The sequence below is a fragment of the Protobothrops mucrosquamatus genome, unplaced genomic scaffold, assembly GCF_001527695.2.
Source record: "Protobothrops mucrosquamatus isolate PMUCROS unplaced genomic scaffold, P.Mucros_1.0 scaffold4076, whole genome shotgun sequence".
NCBI classification, from domain to species: domain Eukaryota; kingdom Metazoa; phylum Chordata; class Lepidosauria; order Squamata; family Viperidae; genus Protobothrops; species Protobothrops mucrosquamatus.
The window spans coordinates 45,509-66,544 of NW_015390007.1; the positions used below are offsets into that span (position 1 = coordinate 45,509).

General features: G+C 39.5%; 1 protein-coding gene across 1 annotated transcript in view; it reads right to left on the bottom strand.

Annotated features, from left to right (window-relative positions):
* Positions 1–21,036, bottom strand: part of PHACTR2 (phosphatase and actin regulator 2) — a gene marked incomplete at its 5' end in the record, with an annotated part of 28,570 nt that overhangs the window by 2,790 nt on the left and 4,744 nt on the right. The window contains 10 exons of the mRNA XM_015827932.1: positions 629–705; positions 3,133–3,270; positions 5,683–5,744; positions 7,418–7,473; positions 8,201–8,357; positions 9,608–9,807; positions 12,560–13,103; positions 16,265–16,519; positions 19,690–19,845; positions 20,907–20,987. Coding sequence (XP_015683418.1) covers positions 629–705; positions 3,133–3,270; positions 5,683–5,744; positions 7,418–7,473; positions 8,201–8,357; positions 9,608–9,807; positions 12,560–13,103; positions 16,265–16,519; positions 19,690–19,845; positions 20,907–20,987 — 1,726 coding nt within the window. The remainder of the gene's footprint in view (positions 1–628; positions 706–3,132; positions 3,271–5,682; positions 5,745–7,417; positions 7,474–8,200; positions 8,358–9,607; positions 9,808–12,559; positions 13,104–16,264; positions 16,520–19,689; positions 19,846–20,906; positions 20,988–21,036) is intronic.

Here is a 21,036-nt window from a genome sequence, read left to right on the forward strand (position 1 = left end):
AATTCCTAAGTTAATGTTTTTTTAAAATCTTGCTTTCATATGTCACAATAAAGGAGCAAACAAATGAGTTAGAATACTGTTTATTAAAAGAAAAAACTTTAAAATCTCCATGTTTCTTAACAAAATTAGTTTTCTTGATTAATCCGATAGTTGCTCAGCATTTATATTGCCAGACCTAAGGCAAAACCAGAAGATGTTTTTAGCTATATCACTACCAATTTTAAGATATCAGCATTTGGACATAAGACCAATATTTTAAGTGAAGGATAGATGATATGCAAGTGAATCATTTGATTCTCAGAAGTAGATGTCATTTAGTAGCCACTACTAGCAGCTCAGTTGGGATTTATGAAGTCTCCACCTTTTGTCAACTGTCAAGACTTGTGTGTATTAATCAATCTATTGAGATGCAGAAAATAAAGTACTATTTCAAGTTTAAGAAGCAATCTATCACAAATTAATAAGTTCTTATTGATTCTTATTTTCAATAAACGGTAAACTAATAATTCAACTTTTTTTCCTCAATTTACTGAGAAAAGTTATCTCTTCAGCACAATACATGATCTGAAGAGTTCAGGAGTAATTTGTTTTAAAGGAGTTTGCTATCTGCGCCTGAATGGTTTCTTACCTTGTAAACTGTCTACTTTCTTCGTGTACTTCCATTTCTGTGCTTTTGAATTCATTTAATTCTTTCCGTATTGCTGCCTGATGAAAGAAAACACAAAATGTGAACTCAGATTGCTTTAAATCAGGGGTTCCCAACCAGGGGTGCTCGCACCTCCTGGGGGTGTGAGACGATATTCCGGGGGGGGGGCGAACACTTGGCTTTTCAGAATTATAATGTATATGCATAGTTCACTGCCGTTATTTCAAACTTTTGTAAGGGGTGCGAGACTATATCAGAAGCGTTCTAGGGGTTCAGGGAATAGAAAAGGTTGGGAGCTGCTGCTTTAAATGGAAATACAATACATAAATATCTACAATGTAATGAAGTGGTCAATCTCAAAAAGAGGCAAAATACATTTTGTGAGCCAAATTTCATAATCCCTAACCACTGGCTAAATTTTTAAGGATTTATGGGCACTAGTCAAAAGCTCTGAAGAATAGTTTGCATCCTCTAATACTTACTCTTGTTTGCATCTGTTGCATTTAACTTGCTTTTTCTCTTCTTATTTCATGAAGTTTTATTTGTTTGTTCAATTTATATATACGATTCTATATTTACTCTATATTTAGTAAAGCTGAATATTTTACTATGTGAGATTGGACAGTGTAGTGTTTTAAGTTTAATTAAAAAGCAACAAACTTACCCATAAAATATATTAGGAGAAACCTACTACTCAAAATAAGAGAGAGGTCCCTAAACTTACTCTGAGTTTCAAATCTATCAAACCATTGCTGAAGAATAATCCAGAATTATTTCATGTATCAGTCTGGTAGAATTTCCTTTACAATTAAAATAGGTCTAAAATATCTGTCTACATCTCTCAAAAGAACAAACTGCTTCTAGAACTTCAGCATCTTCTATTCTAGGGAGATACATAAAACACACGACTGGAAACAATAAACAAAACACGATACATTAAAGCATAATGTTATAGGCATTAAAAAAACCTATTTTTTTAAATTTTAATGAAATGGAGCAGGTTGCCTGTCAATAGCCTGCCATGTAATAGAGCAGGCAGAACCGCAACTGTCCCTCTCTTTAACCAGCCGCCCGTTAACTCGCCGAGGTCCCACGTGGCCGGATGCATCCTGGCACGGCTGATTTCCCTCCCCCCCCCCGTCCCGGCCCTCCTGGCCTCGCATGCTCTCCTTTTCCCGGGCACAACCCACTGCAGCACCTCCTCAGCTGTTGACGGTCCATCCAGCTCAGAGGCAGCTTCTCTGAACTGCTGGCAGCAGGCGAGGCGGGGGCTGCTTTTTGTCTTCTCCTCCGGATGACTTTGGCAGACTTCCCCACCTGCCCACTTCCCCTCTTCCCTTTCACTTCCCTTCTGAGCCCTGTTTGCAGCTCTGCACACACAGCCACCGAAGCAGCAGGTGGAGCACTGGAGCTGGAAAGCATTTTTCTGGAAAAGGTGCCCCACCCACCACTGTCCTCACTTCCCAAACTATTTCTTTTCTAACCTTTCCAGTTCCTCCATCACTTCCTCCGCCACTGTGTGTAGTCCCACAAACAAAAGAAATTTGTGGGAGTAAAAAAAAGTTCAATCAATCAATCAATTCCAACGAAATTGGAAAAGATTTCGTGAAGTTGGAATTGATTGATTAAACTTTTTTTTTTTAGTCCCAAACTTCTTTTATTTGTGGGACTGCCTACAGCGGTGGAGGAAGTGACGGAGGACTGTGTCGGAGCTGGAAAGAAGGTGTCGCATGGGTCCGATCGGGGGTGGGAGGCAGGGCTTTTCTGCCACGCATCAATCGGTTCTCCGAACTCAAAAGAAATTAGCAAACTGGCTGAATCCCACCGCTGCACCCATCCCTGGGCCTGCCTAATTCCTGCTTTCCATCCTGGAATTGCTGGAATCATGCATGCTCCCAACCCTCGAGCAAGGCTGAGCAGGGGCTTCCCAGCGGTTGGCCTTTCATGGAGGGGCTGCTTCACCCTATGCCATTGAAACTCCTGTGTATTTAAGAGCATAGGTGGGGGGAGATCCCGGAGGTCATAAGGGGGGGGGGGCAACTGCCAGGTGCCTGAATTTTCACCATGTAACTGCGGTAGTGATACAACAGCTGCAACTTCAGGCCCAGGTTGTAAGTCCCTTCATTCAGCACCATTGTAATTCTTGAACAATCGCTGAAATGAGCAGTTGTCAAACACAGACTATCTGTATTTCAACATTCCACAAATATTAGGATATGAAAAATAATTACTCAGTGACAAGGAAGCTGGATTTAGTGCACTGTTTCTTCTGGACTGAACTTTAAAATTTATTTTAAAATAGTTCTAGAACAATCACATTAAAAGAAATCATGTTTGGAGGTGCATGAAATCTTAATTAAGGAAGAATTATTTTGAGATACAGAAAGACAATGTATTTAATATTTCAGCCATTCATTCATTCATTCACTCACTCACTCACTCACTCACTCATATTCATTGATGCATGCAAGATTTATGCTTCTTACCTTGTCTGCAGGTGTTAATCTTGCCCAGGGTTTATCAGCACGTCGATCATAATCTGGTGAATCTGTTGCTTCCACATATTCGTTAAATCGTAAGATTCTTCGTGCCTGAAGTTCAGCCACTGTTGGTCTCAAACTAAGCTGCAAGGAAGCAAATTTAATAAACTCTCTCTCAAAGAATCTGGAGGTTAGGCTTAACCTAATACAAACACCATTGAAAACAGAGAGGGCATAGAATAAAAAATAAATAAAAGCAAAGTTTAAATCCTGTTGATGAAGGAAATTCACTGATAAAGCATCATAGCTTCTGCTTGATTTCAGGACAGTCTTGTGTTGTAAGAAATCCCTAGAATTTAGTCATGTCTTGTTTCTTAGAAGTCCAATCAATGGACTCAGACACCACACCTTCTTGAGCAAAGCATTCCACACATTAACTTCATTTTATTCATCTGGATATTGTTGATACCAAAGTTACAGCTTCAGCAAATACTTATATTCCATTTGACCTTCTGCAATGATCTTCCAGATGGGACTCAGGATTTTCTTAATCGGTCTCTTCATTTCATAGGAGGTCATCTGAGTTTCATGTATAACTGTAACACTACAGCCAAATCTCTTTTCATGTCCATCTATTGTCAGGTGAACATACCAATGTACCCTGCCCACTTATATTTTCATCTTAATGTTGTTTTTAATGCCATTTGTGAAATTAGTGTTGTTGAAATTCCTAATTATTAATTTGATCTCTGAGCAAGATCTTTAACTCTGAAGCTGCACTTTCTCCTTGAACCCATTCTCGTTATTTACATAACAGCTGTTCCAACATTTGATGACAGTTTCACAATCATTCCCTCTCCAGATTAAATGTCTCATCCAACTCGTTCAATCTTTCCTCAGAGAACAAAATTTCCAGGGCCTTCTCCAACGTTTATCGGTTGGCGATGCAAAGGATGTGTATATGTACCTGTATTATTATTATTATTATTATTTATTGAATTTATATACCGCCCTATCTCCCTTACGGGACTCAGGGCGGTGAACAGGCAATAATAAAAACCACGATAAATATACATAAATTTCTGTCTAAAATCAAATTAAATAACAGGCCTGCTCTAAAAATACCCCATACAAAACCCCCACTAAAACATAATCAAACTACGCCAGGCCGGCCGCACGGAATAGATGAGCCTTCAGGGCTCGGCGAAAAAGGCCCAGGTCCGCAACTGTACGTAGGTCGGGGGTTAGGTCATTCCAGAGGGCAGGAGCTGCCACAGAGAAGGCTCTCCCCCTGGGGGTCGCCAGCCGGCATTGTCTGGCCGACGGCACTCTAAGGGAGCGGACTGGTGGGAGCGGACTGGTCGAAGGGAGGTGTTTGGTAGGAGGCGGTCTTGCAAATACCTAGGTCCATTGCCACGGAGCGCTTTAAAGGTTGTTACTAACACCTTGAAGCGCACCCGGAAGGCCACAGGCAGCCAGTGCAGCTCGCGCAGGAGAGGTGTTACATGGGAGTATCTAGAGGCCCCCAGGATCCCCCGCGCAGCCNCGCCGGAAACCACAGCCACATGGAGGAAGACCTCATGCTGGCAGGAAAAATGCTATCAACGTGACCTGATACTGGGCAAATGTCATTTAGAGCAGGGCTTTTCAATCAGTGATAGGGGTACCACCTGTGGTATATTGGCACCTGGCAGGTGGTACGCGACCATCCTAGAAAAGTGGTAGCGGGGGAGGGGAATGAGCTGAACTGGTGGCAGCACCCCACAAGCCTGAGCGAGAGATGGCTGGAGCTGCAGGGCTGTCAGGGCTCAGCGGAAGCGCTAGGATCAGCGCCAGGCTCCAGCTGGAGCTCGGCGCTGATCCTGGCGCTTCTGCTGAGCCCAGAAGAAGCGCCGATCAGCTGGAATGTTGCAGCCTCTCTAGGGTCTTGTGATTTACATTCAGATTCTTGGCAACTGATTCATATTTATGACAGTCACAGTGTCCCAGGGTCATGTGAAGTGACCAAAACCTGCTGCAACCACCCAGCAGGTAGAGGGAATAAAAACCAAACACCTCCCACCCCTCCCCCACTGCCAATCCTCAACAGAAATGCTCACAACAATGAAAACCTTGGACAGGAGGAAGAGCGCGGCTGGGCGGGCAGGCAGGTGTCTTGCTCGGCTGTGGCTTGGGGGGCACTTTTTTCAGTCCCATTGTAACTTTGAACAGTCACTAAGCGAACTGTTGTAAGTCGAGGACTACCTGTACTTTATCACTTTTTTCCTTTTTTTGGGTCATCAAGTTTTTGACACCTTGCTAGGCGATTGGTGGTACTCGGATGTTGCCATATCCTAAAAGTGGTACAATGGGTGAAAAGGTTGAAAAGCCCTGATTTAGATTTAATCCTATTTACTTTACATACTTTTTACACGTGCTAAATTTCTATTACCTATTTTATACCTATTTTATTTGCTCAGTGTTGAATGTTACATGTCTATAATTTGTAGGTGTTTCTGACCCGAATAAAGAAAGAATACACATGTTGATGTACGTTGAACAAAACATTTAATTTACCTTTCGGCTTAGACTGCGCTTCAGTTCTCTTTTAGCTTCTTGTTCTTCTTCTTCATTCTTTTCTATTTAAAGATGAAAGATAATAAATCTCTTGCTATTCATCTAGAAAGCTGCCACCAGACAGAAGGTGGAAATTTTATGACACATTCAACTTTTGTTATCCTTAAACTGTGTCTGTGCATCTCAAGATTAATGTTAGATGCATCTCACTACATGTTAGAATTGAACAGAACACATCTCCATAGTGGTCCATCACTACATTTCTATACGCAGTTCCTATCCACTTTTAAAGCATTTGTCGTTCGGCTGTTTTGGAACTCTGATACTAATTTTGGGTGGATGAATTAAAAATGTTACATCTCATCTGGTATATAGATGGAGCAAATTATGCAGTAGATGTGCCAAATACTCAGTTTCAGTAAATCAGTAGTTCTAGCATATCAATATGACATGCTGATAATATAGAAATGAAGCCATTTGGACTGGATTACATTGTTGCTAAAATAACTTATTCACCCACATTTGCCACTCACCCATTCAGTTTATATTTGCCACACTATTTATCACACCATGAAAATGCTGAAAGCAGATTGACCGAAGATGTGGTTATTGCAGACTGAGTTAGGAAAATATGCTTGCACAATTTCAGAGCCACTCTTTTATGAGAAGAGCTCAGCCCAGATATTCTCAGTCTATGTTAAGGGTCTTCAAACTTGGCAACTTTAAGACTTGTGGACTTCAACTCCCAGAATTCCTCAGCCAGCTGGCTGAGGAATTCTGGAAGTTGAAGTCCACAAGTCTTAAAGTTGCCAAGTTTGAAGACCCCCGGTCTATATCATTTTCATACTGCTCAGGCCTTCAGATAATCCATCTGTTTTTCCACAGTGACGCTGAGATAAAGAGCTAATGCTGGCATTTTATGCCAAGTGTCTCTGCGATCTACATGGGAGGATCTCCACCAGTCTACATCTGCTTTTGACATTCAGTTTTGTGCTCTAATATAATCCAGGAAATTAAACCTGAACATTCCACCATATCCTGTGGGGATTTATATAGCTGGGTTACAATGCATGTTTGCTAAGGAAACAAAAAACCCGAAAACAAACAAAGCTCTACTCTACTGGAATGTCACAGAAAACTACTCTATCTGATAGTTGTTCAAACAATGATAATCTTTATTCTCAACTGGCACAAAGAGCTACAGTACATTATGTTTCTAGAAAGCCAATTTTGGCAAGATAGCAAACTTACTGCCCTAAGACTCCATACCTGCAATTTTCTAAATAAACAATGTCTATACACTGTAAAAGGGTAAACATATTTAATGTATTTACTGTGTACAATACGTACATACAATCAGAATGCTCAATTCAAACCACTGGGCATGGTAGAATAAATTGATTCATAATTTAGCAGTAGATACTAAGATTTTTAGATCTAACTTTCATGTTAGGATCTGTATTTCCAAAATGTTATTGTCTCCCTGCTTACTGTCTGAGGGCCACTGCAGTCCTGCCTTGGCACCAAATGGCAGGGCAAACTTTGGCAGAAGTGCAATTGCAAATTGTACATTCATACTCTCCAATATTTGTTTTTAAAATATTCAGTTCATATTTAGCAAAAAAAAAAAAACCTTGCAGAATTATTCACATTCATAAAGCCAGGATGCGTGACCACTCTCAAAATGTAACATTATTGGCATTGCAGAATTAGATGCATTGTTTTAAAGGCTTACGTTTTAGGATGTTTCTTTGTTCTAGTTCTTCAGAGGTGGGCCTTTGACTAAGCCTTCTGCAAAAAGGAAGACACACATATATTTTCTCACAGTTACAACAGCTTCTTATGAAGTTATCTAGTTAATCTAGTTTAGAAAGAATCACTGCCAAAATGATTTCTCAAATACCAATTACCAAATACCACGACTTTATATATTACTTTTAATGCTGAACATGTGTAATTTGGATTTGCAAATAGATGCATATTACTATTTAGTGTTACTGAATAGATGTGTATATAGAACCACATAAATTAAGCATACAATGAATTTTGTAACTGTGCTTGATTATACATATACATCATAGTACTGTTTATAAAATGTGATTTGCATTTTTGGAACTATCTACTTGAAATAAAAGAAATAATCAAAACCCGTTCAGATGATGTTACAGGAAAAAAAAGTGTATCACACATCAGCTTAAAAAAATCTGTTCTTTCAAAACAAAATTATCTTGGATTCATGGCAAGTAGCATAACTGTTGTATCAAAAGAACCTGTGAATTGTCTAATTGAGCAAAACTTGCCTGCAATCATTTTTTTGTAATGGGGAGGGGGGGCTTAAGGTTTTTAATCTAGCTTAAATAGAACAAGCGTGAAGACCTGAGACTGAACTGCAGAATTATAAATTAATTATTATAGTGCTCATTTATTTATTTGATATCACCAATTCAAAAAGCTGAGAAACAGTCTTTCCTATGCCTGAAGCCTCTTTATTATTCTCCCTTTTTCTTCCGGCCAATACCTCACTAGTTTTGTGCCGATCTGATGTCTGATTTCCTGTCTCTCCTCTTCAGATGTTCTCGGTAAGATGTTTTTATCTTCCAGTTCTTTTTTGGATGGCCTGTTGCCGAGTTTGATTGCAAGAGTATCTCTACGATGTATTTTACTCGCTAAAGAGCCTGGATAGAGAATGGAATTTTTTTATTAAATAATGCTCACACTTAAGCATGTCAAGATCCAGCCACAATTTGGATATTCAATACATGAATTTAAAAACCTCTTTCTAGTTTTTTCTCCTCTTTTGGGGGGGAATTTTAGTTCATATCAAAGTCACTTTTCCTTTATAATATGTTAATGTATTAGAATTCATCTGCCATCTAAAATAGAATTAGAACATTAAATCCCCCCCTCCAAGTGCTTATGAAATAATTTGATAGGAATATTCTGGAGGATAACACAATGGAGAGGGTACCTTTGAGTCAATGTTGGCTACTGGAGACTACCTAGATAAGTCCCTGCAGTTTTCTTGACAACATTTCAGAGGTGGTTTGCTATTAGCTGCTTCCTAGGGCTGAGAGAGAGTGACTGGACCAAGGTCACCCGGCTGGTTTTGTGCCTAAGGCAGGACAAGAATTCATAGCATTTCAGTTTTTAGGCTGAGTTTCTGCAATTAGAAGCAGACGTGAACTTCACTAGCTAGATTATAAGGAGAAGGGGGCAGGTTTATCTCTCAGCTCAACAAAAAAATCCTATTTCCTTTAATATATAAATATTAAAGTTTAAAATTAAAGTATAGATTTTCTTTTTATCTTTGCTCTCATATAAATAAACTACTGTAAGAGATTCTTACATTCCTAGCTACATTAATCATAGCAGTCAAAGGTGATGGCTTTACTAGCCCTACGTGGAGATGCCACTCATTAAGTTAAAACCTTTTATATGCACATCTAAAATACGAAAGTGCTGCATTTGTGGGATGATCACAGTGTGAGTGAAACCAATTTTCAGTCTCTGGCGCCAAGTGATTCCATCTTCATGGATGGAGATTCCAAAGGAGGGAAGCAGAATATATACAAAACACATGTCAAATAAAAAGGCTTGCAAAGATGCATTGTGCCCCAAGAAATACATCCAATATATGAACTCTGAGTTCACATATTTCCCAGTTTGCTTATTAAGGACAATAGCAAGAACTTGGATCAAATTCTCCAATAGGGACATTCCAACCATAGAACAAGGATGTAGTAGTATCTGTTGCCAATGGAATGAGAAAACGCTTTCCCAGTACTAATGAATGCAACAAGTCAAATCAGCAACCTCCATTTTAGAAACTTATCTAGGTGTTTTGTTTCAGAAGTAAAACAAATTGTACAGCATGTACTCATTTTTTGTTTAAAATGGCAGACGGTTGCTCATCGAGTCCTCTTACTTTCACTGCTTGCATCTTCATCATCATCTTCATCATCATCTGTATAAAGTATAGGCCCATCTGAATCTGAGTCACTGGTATGATTATTTTTGCTGTTTCCAATTTCGGGATTTTCTTCAGAAGTTTCAGAAAGTTCACCTGTCTGAAGAAGACTAGTTTGCTCAGAGATTTCTTTTTCCTGATCTTCTTTGATAGCAGAACTATTAGAAAAACAAATACACCAATCATACATGAAATATAACCACCCAGGAAAAATACATTAGGTATTTTCACCTCTCGCCTGGACTACTGTAACGCTCTTTACATGGGGCTCCCCATGGGGAGCATCCGGAGGCTCCAGCTGGTCCAGAATGCGGCCGCGCGGGCGGTGCTGGGGGCGACACGTCGCTCCCATGTAACACCGCTGCTGCGCGAGCTGCACTGGCTGCCAGTGGCCTTCCGGGTACGCTTTAAGGTGCTAGTCACCACNGACCTAGGGTGAGTTTTAAATAGGGACAATTTTTAACGATTTTAAAGAGCCACAGCTACCAATATTTGGGTTTTAATTGGTTTTTAGTAGGGGAAATTTTTTGTATGATGTTTTAATACGCTGTGAGCCGCCCTGAGTCCCATGGGGAGAAGGGCGGCATATAAATCCTGTTAAATAAATAAATAAATAAATAAATAATTTATGATTTATAATTTATTTACACATAAATCAAGCTATGTAACTCTTGTGAAACAATCAGTTCTAAAGACCTAAAATTAAGTTCCCCACAGACTCAACAAACCACAGAACACATTTCAATTTTTCCCATACTCTGGCAAATCAATATGATTGTTACTAGTTTTAAGAATCTACTTTAAATCCACTGCTTCAAATTGAAAGCTTAAATTTTTAAGAATCGATCTTTCACTTATGAACAGAAGGAAATTTCTAACTCTCACACCATATAGATGAATTAAGAAAATAAAAATAAGTTCTAAAATCAGTCATATATAAAACTAAGCATATGTCTGACCAGCTTTAAGCTCATATAAAGCAACCTTCCTCCATCTAGTGGCTTTCAGGTGGGCTATTTCATTCTTGATGCTAATCAGTATGGCCTTTGACCATACTTGCTAAGAATCTTGGGAGTTGTAGTATAATCCATCTGGAGCAGTGGTTCTCAACCTTTTTAATGCCGTGACCCCAACCGGTCGTAAGTCGAGGACTAAACCGGTCGTAAGTCGAGGACTACCCAACCGGTCGTAAGTCAAGGACTTTCCCTGCCCGGGAGCGCCGCGCATGCGTGGTTCCGCCCCCTGCGCCGGCTGAGGCGTAGCTGGCAAGCGGCAGAGACGGAGCAGGCCGACCACCAGCTGGCCCAGCCCAAGGGAGGTAAGGCACCTGCCGGAAAAGGGGAAAAAATGGCGGACAAAAAAAATGGCAGACAGCCTTGCTTGGCAACCCCCATGAAATGGTCGATCGACCCCAAATGGGGTCCCGACCCACAGGTTGAGAACCACTGATCTGGAGAATACTTGATTAGAAAAGGCTGATGAAAAACATTCCTGAAATTTTAAAGTAATTTATAATTAAAAGTACTGCCAAGAGCAGATGGGCTACAGAAAAACTAATTCCAAATACTGTCACTTTATAGTGCCATTGCAATTTTCATACTTTTTTTCCACTGTGGCCCCTTAGCAATAGCAATAGTGCTTAGACTTATATACTGCTTCACAGCACTAAGCCAGGCATGTCACATGATGTATCGGGACTTTTCCCCCATTGCCGGCAATGGGGTGGGTGCGGTTTCAACGTGGCGCATCCGGCCCACGGACCAGCAGTTTGACATGCCTGCTCTAAGCAGTTTACAGAGTCAGCATATTACCCCCTACAATCTGGGTCCTCATTTTACCGACCTCAGAAGGAGTCAACTCTGACCCGGTCAGGATGTTCAGTGTTGAAATGTTCAATGACTATATAATTTTATTACCTTTCATAAATTCTTATAGACTACTAAAGGGCTCATGTGAAAGATTCAGCAAGATATAGACATACTATATCTTAAAAAAAAAAGCACAATCTTTTACTGATCTGTATTATCAGCCAACACAATCCCTTTTCTATCTTTTACATCCAACTCACGACTTCTTCATAATCTTTATCCATTCCCTCTTGGGTAAATATTTCTCCTCATATGAAACATCCTTGATGCTAGTCTTCGATGGACAATGATTAAGATATAACGAATTCTGAGTGTTACAATTTGTGTTTTCTAAATACAGACTACATTTGGATTTTACTAAATTGAATTAATTTATTTTGCATGCAGGCAACCAAGTGTATTCACAGAGGTAAAGAAGAGAAGTAGGAGGCAACATACAAACAAATAAAGAAAAGATGCTTTTAATAGACATAATCCTGCCACTGGGACAAGAAACGGTACTTTCTAAACTGGTTCTATAAATGACCAGGGAGGGGCTGAACTCATCTTAATTCTTCCTGTGATGCCTCACAAATGGGCTTGTTATGTATTTCCATTAGCTTTCTTTTCAACCTGCTGCCCTATTTTCATAAATGGAACGCTAAGCTGGATTCAACTTAGTACCTGCCTTTTTAATAGTTGCTGAGGGTGCTATTTCACCACAGATTTTGAGAGCTATTCTAAAGATTTTCAAGTAAGCATCTCCAAAGGAGCTGTAACTTTGAAACTTAAGCTGTGACTTTGAAAACAAATTTGTAGATTTAAATAGAATCAAATCAGTCCATCCAAGCCATTTTAATTTTCTTTTCCTTGTCTGCTTGGAAGTATGAGAATAGAATTCAAAGTATTAATTGAATTATATTTACTCATGTCTTCCTGGGTTTTGATACATGTTCAAATTCAAAATCAAGGTATACAAAAGCCTACCTGAGTTGCTCCACCATTTTCCCAAATGCACGTGTATCCCAGAATTACACAACTAGCTGAAAGCATGTAGTCTTACCATTCTGTGTCTTCTCCCACAATCTCCAGGCTATGGTCTAAGACAGCACTGCTTGAAGAGCTTTCACTGTCTGCTTCAGTTTTTATATGAAGATCATTTAAATGTGTGCCAGGAACAGATGGACCTACTTCAATACTAACTGGCACATGTTCTGTGCCCGAGAAGCCAGTGGGCTCACAGCCTGGAGACAGAATTGGGATGGATGGAGGAAGAGGAGCCGGAACAGCAGGAGGAGGGGGAGGAACAGTCAGAGTGCTGTTCTGGGTTGTGTCTCCAGCTTCAGGGATAATATGGAGAGGCTCTTCTGATTTACAGAGTTCCACTTTGGTCTTTGAGTTCTCTACTGCCGTGCTGGAGGCAGAAGTAATGTCCCCTTCAGATGGTGTACGTGTCGTCACCTGTTTCCCATGCTTCTTCTTATCCCTGGGAGTCCCTGTGCTGGTTTTGCTTGTTGTTGGTTCTTTAGAAGGTTTAGGGCGAGATGATGTGGAAGAAGGAGATGATGATTTGGAAGCATGTCCTTTCTTTAAATTAGAGGAATTAGCTGAAATGAGAGGGCATACCCTTTTATCATAACAGAAGGTTCGCATTAACCTACCTTGTATTGCTGGGAAGGCTTTCATCTTTAATACAGTGGTACCTTGGTACTCATTGTTAATTGGTTCTGGGAGGTGCTATGAGTACCAAAAACGATGAGTGCCACACAAACTTTTCCCTTAAGCAATAAGGTAGTGACTTACAAGGCAGCTGACAATGACTAGTTCTAGCTTATGCACTGAGTACCAAACAAACAATGAGTACTGGAACAAAATTTTCACGTCAAAATGCACGTCAATGAGTTTCAAAATGGTTGAGTAACAAGGTACCACTGTAATGGGAAGCCTGAAGTACTTACAACACTTACGTAGAAATATGTAAATAATTACATATTAGCATATGTAATAGTAATATAGTAGCAGTGCTCTTCCCGTCTACTTACTCTGGAATATGATTTTTTTTCTGGCCATTATCTTCTGGACTAAAGCATAGATGATGAGCTTTAGACACTGCTGGACCATCAGGACCAATCAGGATTCTTAATTAGCATTACAATAGGTTTTAAACTATAAGCATGAAGAAATTAATTGCAATTAATATAGCAAGGGCATGTTCTCCCAACAAACATTTTGGGGGAGGGGTTGTGAAGTTGAGGTGTTCATGTGCATAATTATGACCTACTGAAACTGAAATTCAAGATACATTTTAAAATGTAAAGAGTCTATTGATTTGGGTTGTTGCTTGAATACAGGAAAAGGTCCAAGCATTTTTTTTAATAACCTGCAACAATTCTACGCACAAGCAAAAACATCAGCAAAGAACAACACGGTTGCTTCTGCTGAGCTTGCATTTGGCAGGCAGGCTGGAAAAATAAAGCATGCCAAATCTGTTGTTTGTTCTTGCTAAATAAGTGGAATGTCAATGACTACAGAAGAATTGGCAAAGAGTTTTTTTTTTAAAAAATAAAATAAAATATCGGAACGATAAAGTAATCCATCAGGCAATATGTGCTTATTCAAAGGAATGTGAAAGAGGTATGTACGGTATGTTTCTGCCCTTTAACCTAATACAGTAGAAAGATCTTTATCTGATTTCTTGGTTGATGGACTGGAGATAATTTTTTGATTACAGATTCTAATTTAAACTTATTTTTCAGATGTCAGAGCAGAGCTGTGTGTCTCATAAAGGGACTGATTTTAATGTTTTCAAAACCAAATGGGTTCATCCCATTTGTGGAGCTAGGATGAAAAACAAAGGAACAGCAACCGGCCTCACATGCTCGTCGTTTCTTCTAGTGAGTACAATTGAAAACTTTTAGTTCTGTTGGGACATAACTAACTTAAAATTCTCTGTGGAAACTTTTTCTAGGGTAAGCTTAAAAACAAAATATGTTTTCCATTTTGTAAATGTACTAATCATGAGCTTCTTTGAAATAGAGGGCTTCTTAACACCAAAATAAGAGTTTTCTCAACCGGATTATTCCTCAGGCATTTTTGAAAGTAAGACTAATATTTGTGGTAGAATTAAAAAATACAGAAACAAAGAAAGAGAACCATATCATTTTTTATTATCTTTTAACTCAACATATTTTCAAGTTTATTTATAAAATTCATTGAAGTCTAAATCATATTTGATAGAAATAATTATAGTTTGTCCATATAGACAGTAAATGAGGAGCAAACTGCAAACTAAATAGGTGAAGGATGAGTTGATAACTTGAGTGGAAGGATAAGACAGAGAAAGCCATAGATGTGTAGAGCTCAAGAAGAGCAAAATGAAAATTATTAAAACAATGTACAGATATGGTAGAAGCAAGGATGGTTTGCAAAACAGACTGGAATAATAAATTGTATTGGTATAAGCTAAATTTAGCCTTTCTTTTTTTCTTATTTCATGCCTTTAATTACATCTGCTTACTACATTTTATCCTGTTTCTGTACCTGCTGACAGCCCAGGTTTGAGACCTGAGCATTGCATGTCAGGGTGAGCTCCCTTCCTCGCCCTAACTCCTGCCAATCTAGCAGCTCAAAAGCATGCATATGTGAGTAAATAAATGGGTACTACTTCAGTGGGAAGGTAACAGTGCTCCGTGACGTTATGCTGGCCATGGAAACGACTTTGGACAATGCTAGCTCAAAGGCCCTAGAAACAGAGATGAGCACATCATTCTGTAGTTGGCAACCATTAGCGGAGTAAAGTCCACAGGGACTCCTCTTCTATATAGAACAACATCCCAGAATTGTTTTTCTACTTTGCTACTGTCTCTTCAGCTAGGTCAGTGGTGGTGAACCTATGGCACGGGTGCCAGAGGCGGCACTCGGAGCCCTCTCTGTGGGCACATGCCATTGCCCCAGCCTTGCCTCCCCCCGCGACCCCCTCTCCAGCAGCCCCCTGAAGGAGAGTCGCCCCTGAGCATGGCCCACGCAGAGCAGCGCAGCCAAGGACATGGCAGCCAGGTAGCATAGACAAGACTTTGCCCTCACACCCCATCATGCACAGTTGATGCTGCAGGGTGCGGGCAGAGGCGTGACTGCCATAGTGCTGCTGGGCTGCCTGGGCGATCTGCAGCAGGCCCTGGAGAGGGTGAGTGGCCCTGAGGGCAGGTGGGGGGGATGGGGGGCGGAATGGGGGGTGGAGCAGGGGTGGGGCCAGTTTTTGGGCACTCGGTCTCTAAAAGGTTCGCCATCACTGAGCTAGGTCTTGCTGATTGAGAGGGACAGAAATAAATAGTATTCTTACAAGCATTTTTAGGTTAAAAAACTTAACACAGTAACCACCAAATAAGCTCTTGCATCTGGCTGCTGTACAGGAGGCCATAAGTTATCCACCCACAAATTATGGAGACAGTGGATAAGACAACAGCTTTAATAATAATCATTCACAGCCAACAAATGTTATATGCTTGCTTTTTATGCAGCTGTAGCTTTTGTTCAGTTTTGCACAAATTATCTGGGAAACGTTGCTTCTTATTAGACTTTAATGCTCAGTACTGGATTTTGTGAGCCAAGGTGAGCTGAAAACCATAGACAAGGACAATCAATAAACATACATCCAATTCGGATAACATAAATCCAATGTATTAATAACCATCCACAGAGAGAATATGGACACTGCACCATTTAAAGCAAGCAATAAAGCAGCATGAATTCAAAGCCACGTGATACTTACCAGCTTCTCGAGTCCCACTGCGGCTTGTTGGCTTGCCAGGGGAGGCAGAGGTCTGCTTGGAAGGAGACTTGCCCTTTTTTTTAGCATGTGGCACTTCGTTAGTTTTATGGCTAGTTGTAGCAGCAGTAGCGCTTTTTGGAGGAATGGCTGATTTTTTAGCTTTAGGCTTAGGTTTAGGAGGAGGTGGTGGTAGAGGAGGAGGAAGAGGAGAAACAGACACTGCTGATGTTTCAAGACCTTTAGGAAGAGGTTTATCTACAAATAAGAAAGTGAACACAAGCAACTGACAAATGGACAGCAAGGATAAACCAGACAAAGAAACAGATTTCTTCCTGCTGCTCTACTTTCTTGGGAATGAGGACTGCTTTTGTTTTAAAAAGAACAGCCATCAAACTATACTTCACTCTCTAGTGCAGATTTCAACAGAGAGGAATTCAGAATGGTTCTCAAAACGCAGAATAAAAAAGATTTTTTTTTGTTTACAAAAATAATTCTTCCTTCATTGAAGGAAGATCAAATCTGCTAACAGTTTGGGACAGTAACCACTATTTTAAAAGATGTCTCTTAAGCCAGAGGTTCCCAACCTTTTGGGCACCAGGTTCCATGGAGAGAGGTTTTTCTGCAGACCAGAGAGTGCGTGGTTTTGTATGCTGCCTGCATCCCACAGATGGGGCTTTGCTTGTTTGTGCGGACCGGTTGTGGTATACTGTGGCCCGGTAACGGTCCACAGACCAGGGGTTGGAGACCCCTGTCCTCAGCTATCCTAACTCAAATTTTCCAACATTTGGGTAACCAACTTGCGAAAGACGAGCAGCATTCTCATTAAAAACAATTAGTAGATGAAGGCAAGCATATACAGTGTGGTTAAATACACATGGTAGGAAACATCCATTTTGCCACCATGGCTTTTAGCAAAAAAAAGTTCCAAGGAAAGATCATTTATAATTTAACCTTTTTGTAACTAATTCCTAGCCAAGGAAAGATTAAGACAACTATCTCTATGATAGCTTTTGTTCATATTTACAATTTTGTTTGATTCTGCTATGGATAATTTGTATATAATTTCTAAAAATATGTTAGGAAAAGCTAATCAGATTTATAAATAAAGACCAAGGACAAATTTCTTAATTGAGTGTACCATCAATAATCATTTACCTAAAATAGCCAACAAATGAAAATTTGTCAGCATTTCTTATTCTTGTTCAAGACAATAGCTTCCTTTTCCTTTTGTTGATTGGCTCCTATCTCATCATTATTAAGACTACTACTCAAACATAGAAAGCATTCCTAAGCATTTATTGTATAAGCTTCAGAAGGATTATTTCTAGAGCTGTTTAGATGTAAAAGCTTTCCCTTGAAATCTTTTTCCTTGTACCAGCCTATTAAGCTCTAATCACCCATGCTCTTAACATAATTAGAACCACTAATTGGGGGTGGGAGGTGGAGTGTTCAATGAATCACAGAGCAATGGCACTGAGGGAATTCATGTCATCTGTCTGACATCATCAAGCAAATGATGCAAATTATAACATACCATTATGAAAAATGAAGTAAATTGCAGCAGAAATTTGGAAGATTGCATTGAGGTGAAAGAAAATGAGGAAATATAGTAACTGCATTTGTTCTCTTTTTCAATGCATAATCTTGCATTTTTTTATGTATAAGGAAGCTTTCCTGATAGCAATATAGGATATATGTCCATGAGCAGAATTGTAGCCATGTTTTTATGTCTAGCTTTGTCAGAGAGAAAACGTTAGAAGTGTAGGCCGCGGAATGCTGATTATGAATTGGGCTGCACAAGCTAGCAAAACTTCATCTGCGCATACACAGGATCTAGGTAGTACAGTACACGAAACCATTCGCATTGTCCAAAGGTTTGGGGACCGCTAGTGTATGATTTAAAAAATTAAAATGAGCAAAAAACACAATAATCTGCATTAATATTGGCTAATGTAACAGTAAAAGCCTTCTCTTTCATTTTCATGGGTACAATTCATCTTGTAACAGATCACGAACTGTACAGTGGCTAGCAGCAAGTCCCGTAGGAAATATGTGTGCTTCTATGTACAAGGCTATTTTCACATAGCCTAAGAAAAGCCAGGATAAGACTAGCAGCTCTGTTAAGGATTATTTTATCTCATGTTAATTCCTCAAATTTACAGCAATTGCTTATTAAGATTCTGAGATTAGACTTCTTTCATTTCAGCTGTATCTTCATATTGATCATATTGACATGAGTAGCAGTAACGATAACTCGTAAATGACACATTAGTAAGAATATGCATTAATCAACTAAAGTAAGAATGGAAAAAGGGCAGATTTTTTTTTAAATAAATCAAATCTCTTTATCTCCAACCTCACCCCACTCCCCATCTACAGATTTCAGAAAATAGCAGCGATGGTTATTAGATTTTTTTAAAAGTTATTATTGCTATCCAGTTTTCTTATTTTTATCCCCTTATTTTATCCAAAACAATCTTGTGTGATATTGTATGCCAGTGATGGCGAATCTTTTAGAGACTGAGTGCCCAAACTGCAACCCAAAACCCACTTATGTATCGTCAGGTGCTGGGTGGGCATGGCCCATTGGGTGGGCATGGCTGCGGTGGTAACGGCAGACCGGGTGGGACCAAAAAGTTCAATCAATCAATTCCAAATTTGCGAGATCTTTTTTTTTTCCGCAAGAAGTTGAAATTGATTGATTGATATTTTTTTTTGCACACAGCAGCGGAGGCCTAAAGCAAAAAGGTTTTATAAAACCCAGCTGAAGGCCTAGGAGTGGGCCAATGGTGCGTGTGCCCACAGAGAGGGCTCTGCGTGCCACCTGTGGCACGCATGCCATAGGTTCGCCATCACGGCTATATGCTAACTTGACAGATAGCAACTGTTAACCCCTAAATTTCACAGCTGAGTAAGACTTCAAACTTCATTCATTCATTCATTCAAATTTAATTTGTATACCGCCCTTCTCCCATAGGACTCAGGGCGGTTCACAGCATATTTAAAAAACAGATACTATACACAAATAAAAATACAAAAATACAACAATATAAACCCCAATAAAACCGAATTAAAAACCAAATACTTGGTTTGAACTACATCCCATAGGTCCTTTTTGTGCAATAGCCCAAGTTCTATGTAGTATGTAGGACAATCAAAATCTGCTCTTGTTCTAAGTCTTAGAATCTAAGACCTAGCACTTTTCCTCCCATTCCAATAGCGAACTCAAGTTTTTAGTTTATGTGTTCCTAAAAATGTCTGCCTCTGAACAGAAATTAACTTTCCTTATTGCTATCTCTTCTCCACTCAGTTACATTACCCCTTGTAGTTATAAACAGGTTTGTTTTCATGTTTTCATCATATACACTGGGGTGATTGTATTTTTAAATGGACATATACATTCTGATATATTGCATTTAAAATACCTTTTTTATCCTCATTTTTCTCCTCAGAAACAGCTGCCTTTGCTGATAATGAACTGTTGTCTTCTATAGTTTTTACATTTTCTTCCGGTATGGCTTCTTCTGTAATTACTATCGTGTGACCATTAGAGATTTCATAATTCACTGTGGCATCCACATCTGAAATGAAAACAAGAATATTGGCTAGTTCTGAAGGCATTACATTCATTATATGCAATTAAGTCCTCGTTATTTTCATAATGGTGCTGATATCTGATTAGAGCCAGTTTTGCTATGCATTTCTAAGTAACTTCTTTTTGCATACTTAGGGTGTGTTGTAGTACTAGAATAGACGACTCATCTCTACACTGGGGAGAATTTTAAGAAAGCTTTCACAAAGTATCCTTCCTCCTCCCTCTGTCCCTCCCTGATATTTTTACTCCAAAATAGCTCTGGGTAATGAGTGACCATTCACAAACGTCTCCCATGATCAGTTTGGTCAAGGAAATTTCATAGAAAGACTAAATCATAGAGATAGAAAAATTAAAAATCTGATCGAGAGCCTGAATATAAGCCAGAAGTGGGAGTTCAGGGGCAGAAACCCAATCTATTCCTTTATAACCCCTAAACCAGTGTTTCTCAACCTTGACAATTTTAAGGTATTTGGACTTCAACTCCCAGAATTCCACAGCCAGCAATGCTGGCTGTGGAATTCTGGGAGTTGAAGTCCACATGCCTTAAAATTGTCAAGGTTGAGAAACACTGCCCTAAACAGTTCCCCCTTTTACAAAATCACCCTACCAATTCTCTCACTCCATTTTCTACCACCCAAAATTCACTCACCCAAACCACTCACTCATCTTTCTTTCCTCGGTCCCATATGAACTCCCACTGTCTTCCCATGTTAGGTTGTTTTCTGTTGCTCCCCAGCGTCCCTAAGCTTATCATGCAGCAGCTTTCTTTCTCTCTTTCTCCCTTCATTTATTTTTCAGAGACCTTTGAGTATCTACTTCACAAAACAATCTGAGCACTTCTGGGTAGAAAAGAAAAGAGGTGGCCGAAGCTTCTGGCTTTAAACTCACTGTTTTTCAGTATTATTTTTCAACCTAAACCTACAATCTCATTGTCAATCTCAACTACAAACTCTGCTAATGAACTATACATTTGAAAGCAATGGGAATAACATTTGTCATCATTCAGATTAAATATAAATTCTAATAATCTACATTAATTGCAATCACCTGGCTCATTTATTTCCTTTAGGACACCCCTTCTTATTAGCTCCTCTCTGCTCTGCCTTGTTGATATCTTTCTTTCCAGCACTTAAAAAAAAATAAAGAAGATATTATTCAGTAAAAAAGCAAACTAAGA